Raw genomic sequence first — 19,111 nt, 5'->3', positions numbered from 1 at the left:
CCATCGGACATGTCTGGCCGGGGACTGCCCGGGGACTTCTGTTCGATGGCTATACACACCATCGAACAGAAGCCCGCGCGTAAACATTACGCGGGGCGTGTCCGCGGTGTCGCCGCGACAATGACGCGGCGACGTGGGCGGGCCGCCTTAAAAATGCTTCCACGCATGCGTCGAAGTCATTCGACGCATGCGAGGGATGCGGGCGGCAGGACATGTACGGTAGGTCTGTACAGACGACCGTACATGTCCGGGCGGACAGGTTTCCAGCGGACTGTTTTAAAACAAGTCCGGGAAACAGTTGTCCGCTGGAAACCTGTCTGATCCGTCCCAAAATGGTCCGCTCGGGCCAACACACGGCCAAACATGTCTGCTGAAACTGGTCTGCGGACCAGTTTCAGCAGACATGTTTGGTCGTGAGTACGGGGCCTTACACCTGTCGGATCTTAGGGATATCTATGCGTAACTTGATTCTATGAATAAGGCGCATAGATAAGACGGCGTATTAGGAGATACGCCGTCGTATCTCTTTTCTGAATCCGGCCCTAGATGCATGTTATGGGTGTTTAGACACATTCTGTGTTTTTCTGCTCTTCTCCTAAACGTGCCTTTGGTGGATTGTTTTTTTCAGCCTGTAAACACTGCTCTTCTAATTCACCTGTACACCAATGTGTGTATGAAAACTAAGAGCTACGGTGCTTTTACAGACAAAAACACTCAACGTCTGTAAAAGCATTTTTTTTATAAGCCCTGAGTGCATGAGGACTTGATGTGCACTTATGGATTTTTGACCTCCTCTGCACAGGGTGTTCTAAATGTACTCTAAATTGTGCTATAAATGCTAAACAAAATGATAGTTTTATATTGAGGAGCAATTGGTCATACAAACGTGACTTTAGTGACATAAAAACACAAAAGATAGAAATAGCTGTAAATGCAAATATTTTAAAGGAAGAGATTAGATTTACAGAGCATATTTTTATCATTAAAGCGGAGGTTCACACAAAAAGTGAACCTCCGCTCTTTGGATCCCTCCCCCCTTTTTAATAAAAAAAAAAATTGTTTTAGTAACTCGTTGTTTAGTAACTTGTTCTCCTAGGTATTAGGCATATCCTGCTTTGTGAATCCGTATCCCTTTATAATTCATTTATGGCCAGAAGGATCATGAGGTCACTACAATTATTAGAATGTATTTGCTTATCTGCCTTAAGAGTAAATATGAGCTCAGCATTCTCTTTGACTCATGGACAGCAATAATGTTATCTTTATACTGATGATTTTTATATTTACATAGTTACATAGTTATACAGTTAGCAAGGCTAAAAAAAAAAAAAAAAAAAAAGGGACATCACGATTGAATTTAAAGCGGAGGTTCGGCCGATTTTTTTTTTTTTTAAAGTCAGCAGCTACAAATGAGGACACTTACCTGTCCAACACGCCCGCGATGTCAGCAGCCGAGGCTGAGCAATTGCTCGGTCCTCGGCTGCTTCCGCCGCTATCCTCGGTGAGGAAATCAGGAAGTGAAGCCTGACGGCTTCACTGCCTGATTCCCTACTGAACATGCACGAGGATCAGTGTTTCTAAAAACAGTCTATCAATCTAAAAAAAAAAAAAAAAAAAAATAGAGAAAAATAGTCTTAAAGGGGCAGCGTATTTATTTTACCTTTTTTCCAGCACCATAGGATCCTCACCTTACAGACCTAGTGTCGCTGTGTTACGCCGGTCCAGAAGTTATGGACCAGTCACCGCCTATACGTGGCCAGCCCTCACGCACAAGGTATGTGCCGTAGAGGGGAGGGCGCGGGGTTGGAAGTCGCAAATCAGTGGTTTCTTGTTTGACGGTCCCCCCCCCCCTAAATTTCTTCTCTTTAGCCCTTCCGGTCCAGATCCTCGTCGCGCAATCCAGACCAACTCGGACCTTGCCAGGCCGCAACACCATTCATCTTCTAAATCGAAGAGCAAACATAATTCTCTGTCTGCATCTCACCACCAGAGAATAAGTTCCTATTCCTCCTCCAGACACCGCTCTCACCTCCATGATAGCTGCTCTGGTCGAAGAGCCTGCTGGGGATGTGACACACAAGGGCAAGTCATTGTGTGACCGATGGTTTTCCCATGCGGTTGGGGAAAAGGAGACAGAAGATTGACGCATCGAGTCTCTAGTTGAAAGGATGGTGCAACGATATTTAAAGGAGAAGGCTGCGTGCCACACACAAAGCCAGGCCAGTACCATTGGGTCTGGTTCTCCGGCCAATGAGGTTCACGAGGATCCAGGTCCTTCCCAGCCCTACGCTTCCTAGCTGGCTTCCCCGGAAGGCAAACTAGAAAGCGATGAGGAGAATTTGGAGTTTGATTTTTTCCCAAGTATCTCCACTTATCAAAGTCTACTCCCCCAGATAAACAGAAGAAGTACTTCAAGCGTCTGGGGAAAGAGCGCCCAAGTTTTCCGTTACTAACTGAACTGAAGGGCATCTTTGACGAAGAGTGGAGTAAAGTGGACAGGAAGTCCTCCATGACCAACAAAGCTTCCAGATAGTATCCTTTCTGAACGGATGATATAAAACACCTGGAGAACGTTCCTCTGGTAGACGCGGCAGTAATGCGTCTGGCCAAGCACGTTACGCTCCCGCTGGCCGATTCAGTGTCCTTCAAGGATGGTCTCGACAGAAGGATGGATCAGGATCTTAAAAGGATTTACGGTCTTGCCGGTACGGCCTGCAAACCTGCCCTAGCCTTGGCAGCCTTATCGAAGGCAATGGAGGCCTGGACGGAGAATGTGGACTCCTTCCTTAAGAGCGTTTCTGAAGATCTTGCCAGGAATTCTGCAACAGCGGAGCTGAAGCTAGCGGTGGCCTTCCAGGGGGAGGCATCCGTTGATTTAATCCGCCTATTAGCGAGAATTATGCTGTCTTCAGTTACAGCCAAGCGGGCCCTGTGGTTACGCCCTTGGGTTGCTGAACTGTCTTCAAAACAGAATTGGTGCAAATTTCCCTTTGAGGGAACGTCCCTGTTTGGCAACAAACTGTACGACGCCATAGCTAAGGCTACGGGTGGAAAATCTAGCTTCCTCCCCCAGTACAGGCATCAGACCGGAAAGGAAGAAACCTCAGTTCCGAAGACGTAGCCCGTAGCGTTCAAGGAAAGCTCGCTCCTACAGACCCGGTAGGGACTTCAGGAGGAACTGGAGCAGAGGTCAGACATCTTTCCGCAAGCCAACAACAAGCCAGGCGTCAAGTGGATGCGAACAGGCAAAGTCTTTTTGAGATAACGCCCGCCCAGGCAGATCGGGTGGGAGCCCGCCTGCTCCTCTTTCGGCACGTCTGGGTGGCCTCGATCACGGATTTTTGGGTCATCAGGTCACGCATGGTCCTTCTCCAACATTCCTCTCCCCAGATTCATTTCCACCCTACTCCCAAGTACGGCAGAACAGAGACAGGCGCTACTGTCCTACGTGGACCTGCTAAAATCACAGGGAACAGTAGTATGCGTCCCAAAGGACAAACAGTTTCATCATGGAGTATACTCCCCCCTCTTCTTGGTACAGAATAAAAGCGGTGCCTGGCGTCCAGTTATAGATTTAACTTACCTGAACAGGTTCATAAGGCACGTGAGGTTCAAAATGAAAACTCTGTCAACAATCCAACAAGCCATACAGCCAGGCGACTGGATGATCTCTATAGATCTAAAAGATGCTTATTTCCACGTGCCAGTGCCAGAGGAGTTTTAGAAGTACCTCAGATTCCACATCGGGCAGGAACACCTTCAATTCATTTGCCTACCCTTCGGGTTGACGACTTCCCTGCGAGTGTTCACCAAGAACCTATTGGCTAAAAGGGGTACGCTTTTATCACTATCTGGACGACCTCCTTGTCCTGTCCCAAGACAGAACTCATCTCCTGGCGCAAAGAGATCAGGTAATTTTGACCCTGTCCCAGTTCGGATGGCTCCTGAACTTAGAGAAAAGCCACCTGGATCCAACTCAGAGTTTAAGGCCTAGTACACACGAGAGGATTATCCGCTGGAAACGGTCCTCCGGACCGTTCTCGCGGATAAATCCTCTGGCGGATTTTGATCTGATGGTTGTACTAACCATCAGATCGAAATCCGCGCGGAATCCATCCGCGGTGACGTGGCCGCGCCATCGCCGCGATGATGACGTGCGCGACCCTGGAAGGTAAAGACTTCCACGCATGCGTCGAATCATTACGACGCATGCGAGGGAGGGGATCGGACGGATTGATCCGGTGAGTCTGTACAGACCACCGGATAAATCCGCTGGACAGGATTCCAGCGGATAGATTTCTTAGCATGCTAAGAAATTTTTATCCGCTGGAAATCCATCGGCCCGAAAAATATCCCCGGATAAATATCCGCTGGGCCGTACACACCACAGGATCTATCCGCTGGAACTGATCTGCGGATAGATTCTCTCGTGTGTACGGGGCCTAATATACTTAGGGGCTCAGTTCGATACGGTGAAGTAAACCATCTCTCTTCCGTTAGAAAAGATTCCTGTGATTCAGGAGAGGATCTCTCGGGCTCTGGATACTCATCACCTAAAAGCATCTCAGTGCCTAAGAATCATCGGCACGATGGTCTCCACGACCCCCATAGTGAAATGGGCACTGTGGAGGTTACGCCTCTTCCAGTCCGGCTTCCTCAAGCAGTGGAAGTCATGGAACAAGAATCAGCAGATTCATATTTCAACATCGATGAGGAACAGTCCCTTTTGGTCGCTTCAGCAGAAGAACCTGCGAGATTGCCATTCCATCGCCCCCGTCCCCTGGGTCACAGTGACGACCGATGCCAGTGGTTCCGGCTGGGGGGCCCTCTGCGGTGCGAACATAGCACAGGGAAAGTGGGATGCTCGCCTCCGCAATCCGGGGTCGAACGTCTTGGAGCTTCGGGCGGCCTGGTGTGCCCTTCAGTCCTTCTCCCGGCTCCTGAAAGGGGAATCGGTGCTGTTGAGGATGGACAACACCACGGCAGTGTCTTATGTGAAGAGACAAGGGGGGACACAGAGTTCAACACTTCTGCAGGAAGTCGAACCCATCATGAGGTGGGCCCAGAAGAACCTGGCCAACTTGTCAGCAGTCTTCATTCCTGGAGTACAGAACTCCCAGGCGGACTTCCTCTCATGCACTCAGTTAGACAACAACGAGTGGTCCCTCCACGCACAGTCATTCAGATGGATCCTGTCCCTGGGAATCAATCCCCAAGTGGATCTTTTTGCTTCCCCCTACAACTTCAAGATGGAGAAGTTCTATAAGAGGGGCCGCTGCATGCAAGCAATCGGGACGGATGCCTTAACAGATCGGTGGAGGTTCAAGAGGGCGTATGCCTTTCCCCCGATCCCAATAATCCTCAAATTCTTGCGGAGACTTCAAGCAGAGGCAGTCGAAGTAACGCTGGTGGCTCCCTACTGGCCGAACAGGCCGTGGTTCCCTCTGGTGGTCTAGCTGAGCTATCGAGACACAGTACCTCTACCCGTCAGACCGGACCTTCTCTCTCAGGGGTCACTCCTACACCCTTGTCCGGCTCTGATGAGACTATTGGTTTGGTTCTTGAGAGAGGGAGAGGCTGGAATCCCTTGGTTGCGCCTCTAGGGTGATGTCCACGCTGATGAGCTCGAGAAGAGCAAGTACTAACAAAGTGCATGGAAGAATCTGGGCCAAGTTCGTAGAGTTCTCCTCTGCTTCAGGCAGGTTTTACAGGAATCCAGAAATACAAGACATCCTTAGCTTCCTTCAAATGGGGTTAGACCTTTCCCTGTCCGTCAGCTCTCTGAGGGTTCAAATCTCAGCCCTGTCAGCCTTCTCTGGGATCTTGTGGGCAGTACACCCACTAGTTAGGCAATTTTTCCGAGGAGCATCAAAATTGAAGCCTCAAAGGAAGCCAAGATAACTCAAGTGGGATCTTCCCCTGGTTCTTGATTTTCTGAACGGACTCAGTACAACGGGGCCTTCCCCATCCTCCATAAAGGACTTTTCAGCTAAAGTGGCATTGTTAGTCGCAATCACCACGGCCAAGAGGGTTTCAGAGATCGGGTCTCTTGGTCATAAAGAACCATTCCTGATGTTCTTTCCGAATCGGGTGGTCCTGATACCCATGCTGGGTTCAAATCCAAAGGATTCTTCAGTATTCCACGAGAATCAAGAAATTGTTCTTCCTACCTTTAAGTTTCCAGAGTCCAACGAAACTCACTCCTTGGACAAGATCCTTACTGAGTATCTTCAGGTTACATCTCCCTTTAGACGCTCTGATCATCTATTTATCCTGCACTCAGGCAGTAACAAAGGGAAAAAGGCCTCAACCAGGACAATCGCATCTTGGATCGTCCAGACAATCCAACAGGCTTATAGGGCTAAGGGCTTGGCTCCCCCACAGGCGGTGACGGCACACTCCACCAGAGGGATGGCAGCTTTCTGGGCAGCGGCTCCTCATGTGGCCCCGGATGTCATCTGTAAAGCGGCCTCTTGGTCGTCCATAAATACTTTTATGTCTCACTACTGTATTGAGCCTGCATCTCTTTCCTCTGTGAATTTTGGTTTGAGAATCCTGTCGGTTGACGGGACAAATTAAAACTATTTTTTGTTCAGCATACCCACCCGTGTGGTCTGGCTAGTTATTTCCTGCATGTAGGCTGCCATGGAGTCTGTCAGGAAAAAGGAAAATGTATTATCAGGTACTTACCATAATTTTCTGATGGACTCCATGGCAGATGGAGTTCCCACCCTAAAGAGAGAGTAGTCGGCTAGTTACGGAACACAGTGCTGGGAGGTGAGCTGAGTTTTATGGGTATGGGGTCCTATAGCATTGGAGAGGAGGCGGAATTAACCCACACGTAGGCTGCCATGAAGTCCATCAGGAAAGGAAAATTACGGTAAGTATCTGATAATAAATTTTCCTTTTTATGGACCTTTCTTTGTTCACTGGTTCAAATCATTTGGTGGAAGGGGATTATGGTGTGGGGTTGTTTTTCAGGGGTTGGGCTTGGCCCCTTAGTTCCAGTAAAGGAAAGACTTAATGGGTCAGCATACCAAGACATTTTGGACAATTTCATGCTCCCAGCTTTGTGGGAACTGTTTGGGGATGGCCCCTTGCTGTTCCAATATGACTGCGTAGCAGTGCACAAAGCAAGGTCCATAAAGACATGAATGAGCAAGTTTAGGGTGGAGGAACTTGACTGGCCTGCACAGAGTCCTGACCTTAACCCAATACAACACCTTTAGGATGAATTAGAGTGATAACTGTGAGCCAGGCCTTCTCGTTCAACATCAGTGCCTGACCTCACAAAATGCGCTTCTGGAAGAATGATCAAACATTCCCATAGACACACTCCTAAACCTTGTGGACAGCCTTCCTAGAAGGTTGAAGTTGTTATAGCTGCAATAGGTGGGCCAACTCAATATTGAACCCTACGGACTAAGGCTGGGATGCCATTATTGTTCATGTGCGTGTAAAGGCAGGTGTCCCAATACTTTTGGTAATATAGTGTATATATAGATGTTTGGGGAAAATTAGGCAATTTTATAGTAAAGGCATACCCAAGTCCACGGCACAGCTCCAAACCTTTACCTTCATTTTCACAGGCCATTCAAGTTCTGGCTCCTGTTGTCCATCTTCTCTTCAACATAAAGCATCGCACACAAGATCAGTTCCAACTGACTTTTCCGTGGATTTTGCTCCGAAGGGCGTTGTCTGTGATCTTGGTATGCATACACACGCGTAGCGTAGTGATGTAATAGACGTACTACGTGGGGGGGGGGGGAGATTCTGAAAAGCGGAAGTTCAATTTTTGGGTGGAAGTTCGCTTTAAGGGGAAAATCTCAAGGGTTTAGAACCCCTTTAATCCTTTATAGGCCTACTAGAAATTGTATGTAGGCATAGGACACGCACCCTGCCTCACCCCCATAACCACTTGCCTACCGCCGTATAGAAAAATGACGGCGGCAGGCACCCTCCCTCCGGGTGGACGTTCTTGTTTTCCTGGCATTCTGGCGCGCACGTGCTCGCCGCATCACTGTGTACTCGATATGCGTGCCTGGCAGCCGTGATGGCTGCCGGGCACCCGCAATTGCTCATCACAGAGCAGGGACGTGGATCTGTGTGTGTCAACACACACAGATCCACGTCCTGTCAGGGAAGAGGAGAACTGATCGTATGTTCTTTGTATATAGGAGCCACGATCGGTTTCCTCCTCTCATCAGTCCCTTCCCCTACAATTAGAATCACTCCCTAGGACACACAACCCCTTAATCGCCCCCTAGTGTTAACCCCTTCCCTGCCAGTCACATTTATACAGTAATCAATGCATTTTTATAGCACTGATTGCTGTATAATTGCGAATGGTCCCAAAATAGTGTTAAAAGTGTCCGATATGTCCGCCGCAATGTCACAGTCATGATAAAAATCGCAGATCTCTGCCATTACTAGTAAAAAAAAAAAAAAATAATAAAAATGACATTAATCTATGCCCTATTTTGTAGACGCTATAACTTTTGCACAAACCAATCGCTATTAGGTAGATTCAGGTAGAGTTAGGCCGACTTATCAGTAGATAAGTCGACCTAACTCAGAATCTATGCCGACTTATGTTTAAGCGTATGCTCAAACAGAGATACGCTTAAACATATCTAAGATACGATGGCTTGCGCCGTCCTATCTTAGATTGCAATATTTTGGATGGCCGCTAGGTAGCGCTTCCATTTGCGGTCGGCGTACATTATGCAAATTAGTAGATACGCCGATTCCCGAACGTACGCCCGGCCGACCCAGTACTTTTACGCCGTTTACGTAAGAGATAGGCCGCGTAAACTTAGAGCTAGGCCCTAGTGGAATAGTAATGTTAAGTATGGCCGCCGTTCCCGCCGCAAAATTCGATTTTTTTATGTCGTTTGCGTAAGTCGTCCGCAAATCGGGATTTACGCCGTTTACGTCCACGTCAAAATCAATAGGCCCGTGCGGCGTACTTAGCCGCAATGCACACTGGGAAATGCAGGCACCCGGCGCATGCGCAGTAACAAAAAACGTAAAAAACGTGAGGTCAAGCCTCATTAACATAAAACACGCCCCCCTGAAACAGATTTGAATTAGGCGCCCTTACGCCCGTGGATTTAAGCTACGCCACCGTAAGTTAGCAGGCAAGTACATTGTGAATCATGTACTTGCCTGGCTAACTTACGGCGGCGTAGCTTAAATGCCTTAAGCTACGCCGCCGCAAATCTAGGCATGAATCTAGGCATATATGCTTATTGCAATTTTTTGTTTACCAAAAATATGTAGAAGAATACGTATCGGCCTAAACTGAGGAAAAAAATAAATGTATAAAAAAATTGGGATATTTATTATAGCAAAAAGTAAAACATTTGTTTTTTTTTCAAAATTTTCGCTCTTTTTTTGTTTATATAGCAAAAAAAAAAAAAACGCAGATGTGATCAAATACCATCAAAGGGAGGGGGGGGGGTGATCAAACTTTTATTTGTGTACAACGTCGCATGACCGCACAATTCTCATTCAAAGTGTGACAGCGCTGAAAGCTAAAAATTGGCCTGGGCAGGAAGGGTGGTGAAAGTGCCCTGTATTGAAATGGTTAAAGGAGAATTAAAGGGTCACTAAAGGAAAAAAAATGTTTTGCTGAAATTACTGTTTACAGGGTATAGAGACACAAAAGTTAACTGATTCCTTTTAAAAATGATTACAAATAGATTAAATTCAATCATATAATGTGCCTACAGTTTCACTTTAGTTTCTAAACTGGTTTCATGTTTCTGTGAAGTAAAGAGACCCACAGAACAAAAACAAACAAATCCAGGACAGTGTTTTGTTTTTAAAATGAATCTGTTAAGTTTTAGACACGCAGTAATGACAGCTTAGCTTAGACCAGGGGTGTCCAAACTTTTTCAAAGAGGGCCAGATTTGATGAAGTGAACATGCGTGAGGGCCGACTATTTTGCCTCACATTCTTTGAATCATTAAAATTAAATGCAAATTAACTAATACACTGCCCAACAAGAATTATCTTTCCTTTGTGGCTGTGTGTGTTGAAGAGTCTAATGATGCTTGGGCATTTTATTTGGATATACTGTATTTATCAGCATTGGCATTGCCATGAATGCAGCCTCACAAGTACCATGAAAGCAGCTTCACCATTGCAATTAATGCAGCCCCACCATTGACATGAATGCAGCCTCTAAATGCCCGGCGCTCATAGATTCATTGGGGGCTACAAAAGAGATATATATCCAAATTACCAGTGGGGCCACATTAAAATGAAACGAGGGCCGCAATTGGCCCCCGGGCCTGACTTTGGACATGCCTGGCTTAGACCATCGTGAAAAGCTCCCAGTACGATGGTTATAAGGAAATAGACAACCAGGAAGTGTGGAGATCAGAGCAGTTTTACAGCAACATCAAAGCAAAAACGAGCAATGAGGACATGAAACCAGGACTGCAGTAAGGTAAAGGAAGCTATTTAGCTAAAAAAAAAAAATCCTTTAGTGATCCAAAAGGGTTAATTAAATTCACAAGTGCTGTTTTTTTACCATTACTATTCCTTTATATTGGCTTTTAAAATTTACAAATGCAGCAATTTAGAGATTGGATGACTAGGAAACTATTTTTGAAAGATAAAAAGTGCATTTTATATACAACTATAAAGATCAGACCAAAATGAGGGACACATAAGGGAAAATAGGGACTTTGTTCCAAATCAGGGACAGTTTGGAGCTATGAGAAAACACATGCATTGTTTTCAGTGTGTGTGAAGCATTAATCTCTACTGATTGCCTGAGGCTATAAATGTGACATTAATTACTATACACTACTGTAATCTAATCTATTTAGATAGATATTTGTTCAGCAACAATGAGGAGGGGACTTGTGGAGCCACGCAGTTTTCTCGGAGGAGCTCCACAGCGCTCTCTAGTGAAGATAATATTATTGTAATGGAGACTCCAAGAAAATGGCGCCTGGAGCGAGGATGGAAATTCTGAGCACTAGGGGACGCACATAGCGTTGGCACGGCGCGGTTTTCAAACGTCCCGGAAGTGAAGTGCTTATTTTTGTATTGACTGGGCTCATTGTGGGCGGCTGACAGGTGACCGTCCGCCCGGCTGTGAGGAGAGCTGAGCACGGAGGGTGAGTTATAGGGGCTGTATAGAAGGGTGAGTGATAGACTGAGATCCGGGGGTTATGTGGTGGGAGTCTGTGTGATTCTAGGAGGACGTATTTCTGGTGGGTGTCCTCTGTATACAGGGAGGTTTTACTTCCATACACACTGAAGTTTCCCTCACAAATGATTGTGGGTGGAATTGCCACGATTTCAAATGGCTGCAAAACGCGGGGCGGGTTTGTGATGCCGCTACTTCTTATGGCGCTACAATTTCTGCACAATAAATCGCTCTGCAAATTGCAACCTGGAACGTGCGCCTCTTTTAGGGGACAGTGTCGTGCATTGTGATTTGTCGCCTGACAATTGCAGTGCATTTGGGGTGTCATTAGAAGTAATGGGATAACGAATGCACTCCGTGTATTGCAGCCATTTAAAATTGTGGCGATTTCGCCCACGTGTGTGTGTGTGTGTGTGTGTGTGTGTGTGTGTGTGTGTGCGTGTGAATGCAGCCTTAGACCCCTTTTATACTGGTGGTGATTTTTCAGGCTCTAAAGGGCTAAAAATAGCACCTGAAAATCGCCTCCCCTGAACCCCCAGTGTGAGAGCCCGCGTGCTTTCCCACCAGGGCGGTTGCGCTGGCAGGACGTTAGAAAAAGTTCTGCAAGCGGCATCTTTCAGGCGGTGTATATACCTCTCCGCCACCGCCCCTGTCATTGGAATCAATGGGCACCGCTGCCAAAGCGCTTCAGCAGCAGTGCTTTTAACCCTTTGTTTGGCAAGCTAGGGTTAAAAGCTGTGACCCTAAAATTAGCTGCACTTTACCGCTAACGCCGCCCCCCCCCCCCTCCAGTGTGAAAGTAGCCTTAATGTGTGACAGGTGGGGTGGGGGAGGGGGTATATGACAGCTGGGACCCAGTGTGTCTCATCTGCTAGAAGACCCCTTTTCACAATGAGGCTGCCTGTGCATTAGCACTAAAGCGCTGATCGTTTTTAGCGACACTTGAGCGCTGTTTAACCAGTTAATCCCAGGACCAATATGCAGCTAAATGCCCAGAGGTGTTTTTTTCAATTTGGCACTGCGCTGCTTAAACTGGTAATTGCGCGGTCATGCAAAGTTGTACCGAAACGAAATTTGCGTCATTTTCTTCCCACAAGTAGAGTTTTTCTTTTGGTGGTATTTGATCACCTCTGCGGTTTTTATTTTTTGTGCTATAAACAAAAATAGAGCGACAATTTTGAAAAAAAATCAATATTGTTTACTTTTTGCTATAATAAATATCCCCCAAAAATATATAAAAAAACATTTTTTTTCCTCAGTTTAGGGCGATACGTATTCTTCTACATATTTTTGGTAAAAAAAAATCGCAATAAGCGTTTATCGGTTGGTTTGCGCAAAATTTATAGCGTTTACAAAATAGGGGATAGGTTTATTGCATTTTTATTATTTTTTTTTTACTACTAATGGCGCCGATCAGCGATTTATTTTTTTCCGTGACTGCGACATTATGGCGGACACTTCGGACAATTTTGACACATTTTTGGGACCATTGGCATTTTCACAGCAAAAAATGCATTTAAATTGCATTGTTTATTGTGAAAATGACAGTTGCAGTTTGGGAGTTAACCACAGGGGGCGCTGTAACATTTAGGGTTCACCTAGTGTGTGTTTACAACTGTAGGGGGGTGTGGCTGTAGGTCTGACGTCATCGATTGTGTCTCCCTATAAAAGGGATGACACGATCGATGCAGCCGCCACAGTGAAGCACGGGGAAGCCGTGTTTACATACGGCTCTCCCAGTTCTTCAGCTCCGGGGAGCGATCGCGAGGGGGCGACTAGAAACGAATAGCCGCCCCCTCATCCCGGATCGCTCCCCGACCGCCGCATGTACCGGGGTCCCGACCGACCCCCTGACCCACATCTAGGCAGCGACCCACATCTAGGCACGTCGTTCTGCCTTCCGTACCATTTTGCCGACGTATATGTACATGCGGCGGTCGTTAACCACTTAAGCCCCGGACCATATTGCTGCCTAAAGACCCAAGGGGTTTTTACAGTTCGGCACTGCGTCGCTTTAACAGACAATTGCGCGGTCGTGCGACGTGGCTCCCAAACAAAATTGGCGTCCTTTTTTCCCCACAAATAGAGCTTTCTTTTGGTGGTATTTGATCACCTCTGCGGTTTTAATTTTTTGCGCTATAAACAAAAATAGAGCGACAATTTTGAAAAAAATGCAATATTTTTTACTTTTTGCTGTAATAAATATCCCCCAAAAACATATATAATTTTTTTTTTCCTCAGTTTAGGCCGATACGTATTCTTCTACCTATTTTTGGTAAAAAAAAACGCAATAATCGTTTATCGTTTGGTTTGCGCAAAATTTATAGCGTTTACAAAATAGGGGATAGTTTTTTTGCATTTTTTTTTTTTACTACTAATGGCGGCGATCAGCGATTTTTTTCGTGACTGCGACATTATGGCGGACACTTCGGACAATTTTGACACATTTTTGGAACCATTGTCATTTTCACAGCAAAAAATGCATTTAAATTGCATTGTTTATTGTGAAAATGACCGTTGCAGTTTGGGAGTTAACCACAGGGGGCGCTGTAACATTTAGGGATCACTGTGTGTGTGTTTACTAGTGTAGGGGGGTCTGGCTGTAGGAATGACATCATCGATCGGATCTCCCCTATAAAGGGAATCACCCGATCGATGCGCCGCCACAGTGAAGCACGGGGAAGCCGTGTTTACACACGGCTCTCCCCGTTCTTCAGCTCCGGGGAGCGATCGCGACTAAAAACAAATAGCCGCGCCGTCGTCCCGGATCGCTCCCCGAGCGGACCCGACCTCCGCATGTACCGGGGGGGGTCCCGATCGGACCCCCCACCCACGTCTAGCAGAGGACGTACATGTGCCTGTCCGTGCCATTCTGCTGACGTATATGTACATGAGGAGGTCGGGGAAGTGGTTAAGAGGCGCTTTTCGGTCGCTTTTAACCCCCGCTAGCGGACAGGGGCGTTTTGGGAGAGCTGTATACAGCATTTCCAAACCACCCCAAAGATGCTGCTTGCAGGACTTTTTCTAACGTCCCGCAAGGGCACCGCCCCAGTGTGAAATCACACATGCTTTCACATTCGGGTGGCATGGAAGGCAGTTTTCAGGCGCTTTACGAGCTAAAAAGCAGGAAAACTGCCTCCCAGTGAAAGAGGTCTTAAAGGTACAATTTTTTTTTTTCCTAAATAGCTTCCTTTACCTTAGTGCAGTCCTCCTTCACTTACCTCATCCTTCCATTTTTACTTTTAAATGTCCTTATTTCTTCTGAGAAATCCTCACTTCCTGTTCTTCGGTCTGTAACTCCACACAGTAATACAGGAGAGTCAGGACGCTCTCTACGTTGCAGATAAAGGAGCTGTGTGTTAGTGGGTGTCCTGACTCTCCTGTAGTCCAAGGGAGGGGGGCGAGCACGACACTCCACACCAGGGAGAAAGCCTTGCATTACGGTGTGTAGTTACAGACAGAAGAACAGGAAGTGAGGATTTCTCAGAAGAAATAAGGACATTTAAAAGAAAAATGGAAGGATGAGGTAAGTGAAGGAGGACTGCACTAAGGTAAGGGAAGATATTTAGGGAAAAAAGTTGTACCTTTACAACCCCTTTAAGACTTCCTGACCCCAACTCTCCTTTTCTGGGGTCCCCTGCCGGCGCTCCTCCTCCCTTCCAAACACCAGCAAGCTGTGTGCTGAGGGCTCTGTGTGCCAGCAAAACCTATGAGAGAGAAAAGAGCCGCTACAGACGGGCACAGCACTGCATCAAGTTAGGACTTGGTAAATATAAAGGGGTGAGAGGAGATCCTGCTACCTAAACGTTTTATACCAGAACTCCTTTCCGACTGCCTGCCTGCAATGTACTGTGGATGGGCGGCCACTGTAGGCAAAGCAGGGTACTGGTACATTGCTGCCTACGTCTGGGGTTTGGGGTGCACTTCCTGCCCGGTGCCTGCTGTGATTGTATACACAATCTGACGACAGTCGGCAGACACCGGCCAATGATTCACGGCTGGGAAATGCTGATCAGCTGTGTACATTCCTAGCCCAGAGCTCTGTGATGATAAACAACACATATCTCTGTAGAAAGGGAGGATCTGTCAGTTTCTCATCAATTAAAAGCAGCACACTGTACACATATGTTAACTCCTTCCCAGCCAGTGTCATTGGTACAGGGACAGTGTATAATATTAGACCTGATCACTGGATTAGTGTCACTGGTGATGTTAGTTTCAGATTGACTGCCACAGTATCGTGGTCCCGTTATAAGTCACTGGTCGCCGCTATTAGTATAAAAAAAAATGGCAGTATATATAGCAGTTCATAGATGCTATAACTGTCATCTAAACCAATTAATATACTCTTATTGGGATTCTTGTTTTAATCAAAAACCTATTAGAAATATGGAATGTTAGGGAAGTTGTGATCAAGCAAGATATATCTTGTGAAACGCGTTACCTGCATTCCCTGTCACTTGTCTGACTTTTTTTTTTTACATTTTAAGCCATACAAAAGGGGAAAGGGAAGGAAAAATGCACCTCAAGGGCAAATACTTATATTGGTAGCACCATAATACATTACACCATGAGTATAATTATTACTAGCATGAGCCCATCCCTGTCTTAGATTTTCAATCTAAGTAGGCATTCCCCTCACACTTTGGGGGATGGATATGGGGCTTGTTCAATAAATCAGAGCAGATACCTTACAGCATCTTGGACTCGCATAAAGTAAAATAAGAACATGGAAGACATGTAAAAAGAAGAAAAATCATAAACAAGTACCGCCGAGGCTATTATAAATCGGCAAACACACCTGGTTCATTGGCTAATGTGGTATAACTATACTAGGAACATCAATGTTAAAGGGGTTGTATGGGTTTGTGTTTTTTTTTTCACCTTCATGCATTAAGGTGAAAAAACACCTTGCACTCTCCGGCCCCCCAGCCCCTCCCCCGTTTTACTTACCTGAGCCCTGAATCTCCACGGGCGTGATCCCGCCTTTGGCACACCTTGACGTATTGGCTCTTCATTGACAAATCCAATGACCTGGGGGGCGGGGCCGAGTGATACACTCGGCGGTGGGCCAGCAAGCTATCCCCCCTTGGGAGAGCACTTCCCAGAGAGGGTTAGCTCTTGCGGGGAGGAGCTGAGATGGCCACCGTGGGACCCCAGAACAGGAGGATCGTGGCCACTCTGTGCAAAACCAACTGCACAGTGAAGGTAAGTAGAACATGTTTGTTATTTAAAAAAAAAAAAAAAACCGAAGCCATACAACCCCTTTAATTCTGTATCTGGTTCTGAACCAGATTCAGAGTCTGGTTTGCCTGGACAAGTTGCCCAAAGGCAGTATCCGCCAAGGTTAACAAAGCAATATCTACACTAGAGGAGACTGGGGCCTGTCCTGCGTTATGGCCCTGGCATGAGGCCCAGAGTAAGGCTGCTTTCACATTGCAGCGTGGAGCCGCGGTGACGGTATAGCCGCGCTATTTGTAGCGCGGCTATACCGTCGTATTTACCGCGATATTCAGGCGCTAGCGGTGAGGTTTTAACCCCCGCTAGCGGCCGAAAAAGGGTTAATACCGCGCTTTCCCATTGATTTCAATGGGAAGGAGCGGTGAACACACTGCTCCTATACCGCGGTAAAGATGCGGCTAGCAGGACTTTTGGTGCGCTCCTGCTAGCGCACCGCTTCAATGTGAAAGCCTTCGGGCTTTCACATTGAACTCTGCAGGGCATGATTTTTCATGCGGTATAGCAGCGCTATTTTTAGCGCTCTACCGCATGAAAAACGCCCAGTGTGCAAGGGGCCTTAGTCAAAGCGCTCACAAGTTCCCTTGGATGTGGCCACCCATTCCTCTGCTTCCGTGATCTCCATCACCTTCCCAAGCCAGTCCAACTCGCTCAGAACTCACTGTCTCATCCAGTGAATTGGTATAAGGCGCTTTGCGGTATTGAGGAGGTGAGGGAGAGCACTGCGTTTTATAAAGATGGGGGGGGGGGAGGCACATCTATACCTAGGCTATCCCATATGCGTCTGCGGACGGCAGACCAAAAGGGTGAGTTCTAGCAAGGGAGGTGGGCACTCTGTACCACCGGGACAGCAACGTATAGTTATTTTCTTTTGTTTTAGAGTCTACTGGGCTATAGTGTGTGAGACAGTACAAGTGGTGCAATTGTTCCTCAGTGAATTCACACCCGAGATCTCGTTCCCATTCCCTAATGAAGAATGGTTTAGGGGAAGCCGAATCAAGTAATTTATAATGAGCTGAGATCATATGCGTTCAAACTCTGTAAGGCAGGGGTACCCAACCTTTTGAAGAGTGAGGGCCATTTATGCAACTTGGTTACCAATCGCGGGCCACAATGAGCGAAGCGGGTTGATGTTATGTCCGTGTCTGTTCTGATGGACATAGCCCACTATACAGATTTTTATTTTATTTTTTTGCGGCTCGGATTGGAGGTAGGACACAAGTCAGTTTGTCTGCTGCTACTTAGAGGTGAATGGAGGGTCCAATTGGTCGGACCGTGTGAAAAGGGCCCAAGGCTGCTTTCACACTGATGTGTGGGTGCAACACAGTGTACCTTTGGCTTTCCTGCACTTTGCAATAGACTTCTATTATATTCTGCAGGTTTGGTGCACTTTCAGAAAGCTCACCAAACTCTCAGGTAATAACAGAAGTCTACGGCTCAGTGCAGGTAACCCACAGGTGTACTTCTCTGCACCTGCGGATCAGTCTGAAAGCAGCCCAGTAACCACTGCAGAACAGATTTATATATATATATATATACATACATACATACATACATACATACATACATACATACATACATACATACATACATACATACATACATACACTGTGATTTTGAAAATAAACTGACCTTTAATAACGGTATTCTATTCCATCACAGAGCAGGAGGTCACGGGCCACATCAGATTGCTCCGTAGGTCTAATCGGTCATAGGTGGTGCTGCGAGGAGACAAAATCAGTGAGTTGACGATACCTCCAAAAGTCAAAGGGGAAACTACCGTACTGCTCCCTGAGGGTGTCCATCATATTTATCTACATATTCTTTAATACGTTTCTGTAAACTTGTCAAATGTATTTTTTTTTTTTTTTATATAATCTTTTTATTTTTATTTTTTATATTGTCAACTTCTTTCTCTCCTTAGAACATATCAAAAATATGACCTCCAAAATTCTGACTAACAAGCTGGGCCTAAAATCTCCTGTGCCAAAAAGTGACAACAATGTGGAAAAGCTCAGGAAAGAAAATGCTGCTTTGAAAAAGAAATTGGAGGAATCGTCCAAATCAAAGATGTCTGACGAAGAGAGGAGCAGATTGTTGGAGGTAACACACCAATGATGGATGTGGTCCCTTTTTGCATCATTACAGAATGAGTGTGTTGGATGTTGCTGTGACCCTCGGTAAAGCCTGTTGATGTTGGCTCTGGGTTGAGTTGGGCCCTAAAATGAAACTCCAGGCACACGTTAAAAAGAAGTAATGAATGCAGTTATATTGAGGGAGGGGGGTGGGGGGAGAATCATTAAAGAGTCATACTTTCCTAGGTGGATGCAGCATCAGACTGATGTTGCATCTGTCCCCCCCCCGGCATCTCTGCACTGGGAACTGAGCCACCGAACTCCGCCGATGGCTCGGTTCTCTCACCTCCCTGATCGGAGAGCTGCTGACTGTCAATCAGAATCTTTCCTGCTCTGCTCCTCCACGCTCACTGAAGCGCTGAGCTTTGGAGGGGTGGGGAGTGGCCATCTCAGCGGCTCGCTGAGACTGCCATCAGTGTCTCAAGTCAGGAATTACATGGTGCCTGGACTGACATTGGTGAGGTCAGCGGAGAACAGACTTCAGACCACTCTGTACTGAAAATGGGTCACAGGAGTGCAAAACGAATTGCACTCCTTTGACCCAGAGGAGAAGCCCAGCCCAAAAAGCTC

At 46.6% G+C, this 19,111-nt stretch overlaps 1 protein-coding gene across 4 annotated transcripts in view; it reads left to right on the top strand.

Annotated features, from left to right (window-relative positions):
- The first annotated feature begins 11,007 nt into the window (after nucleotides 1-11,007).
- CEP55 (centrosomal protein 55) overlaps nucleotides 11,008-19,111 on the top strand; it is a 34,221-nt gene continuing 26,117 nt past the window's right edge. The window contains exons 1-2 of one of the 4 annotated variants that reach the window (XM_040361776.1): nucleotides 11,008-11,136; nucleotides 18,331-18,509. In XM_040361776.1, the coding sequence (XP_040217710.1) occupies nucleotides 18,345-18,509 (165 nt within the window). In that variant the 5' untranslated portion in view covers nucleotides 11,008-11,136; nucleotides 18,331-18,344. Of the gene's footprint in view, nucleotides 11,163-18,307; nucleotides 18,510-19,111 lie in introns of all 4 variants that reach the window. The other 3 variants (XM_040361773.1, XM_040361774.1, XM_040361775.1) reach the window with 3 other exon arrangements.

The sequence above is a fragment of the Rana temporaria genome, chromosome 8, assembly GCF_905171775.1.
Source record: "Rana temporaria chromosome 8, aRanTem1.1, whole genome shotgun sequence".
Lineage (NCBI taxonomy): Eukaryota > Metazoa > Chordata > Amphibia > Anura > Ranidae > Rana > Rana temporaria.
This window is presented reverse-complemented; position numbering and strand designations above follow the sequence as displayed.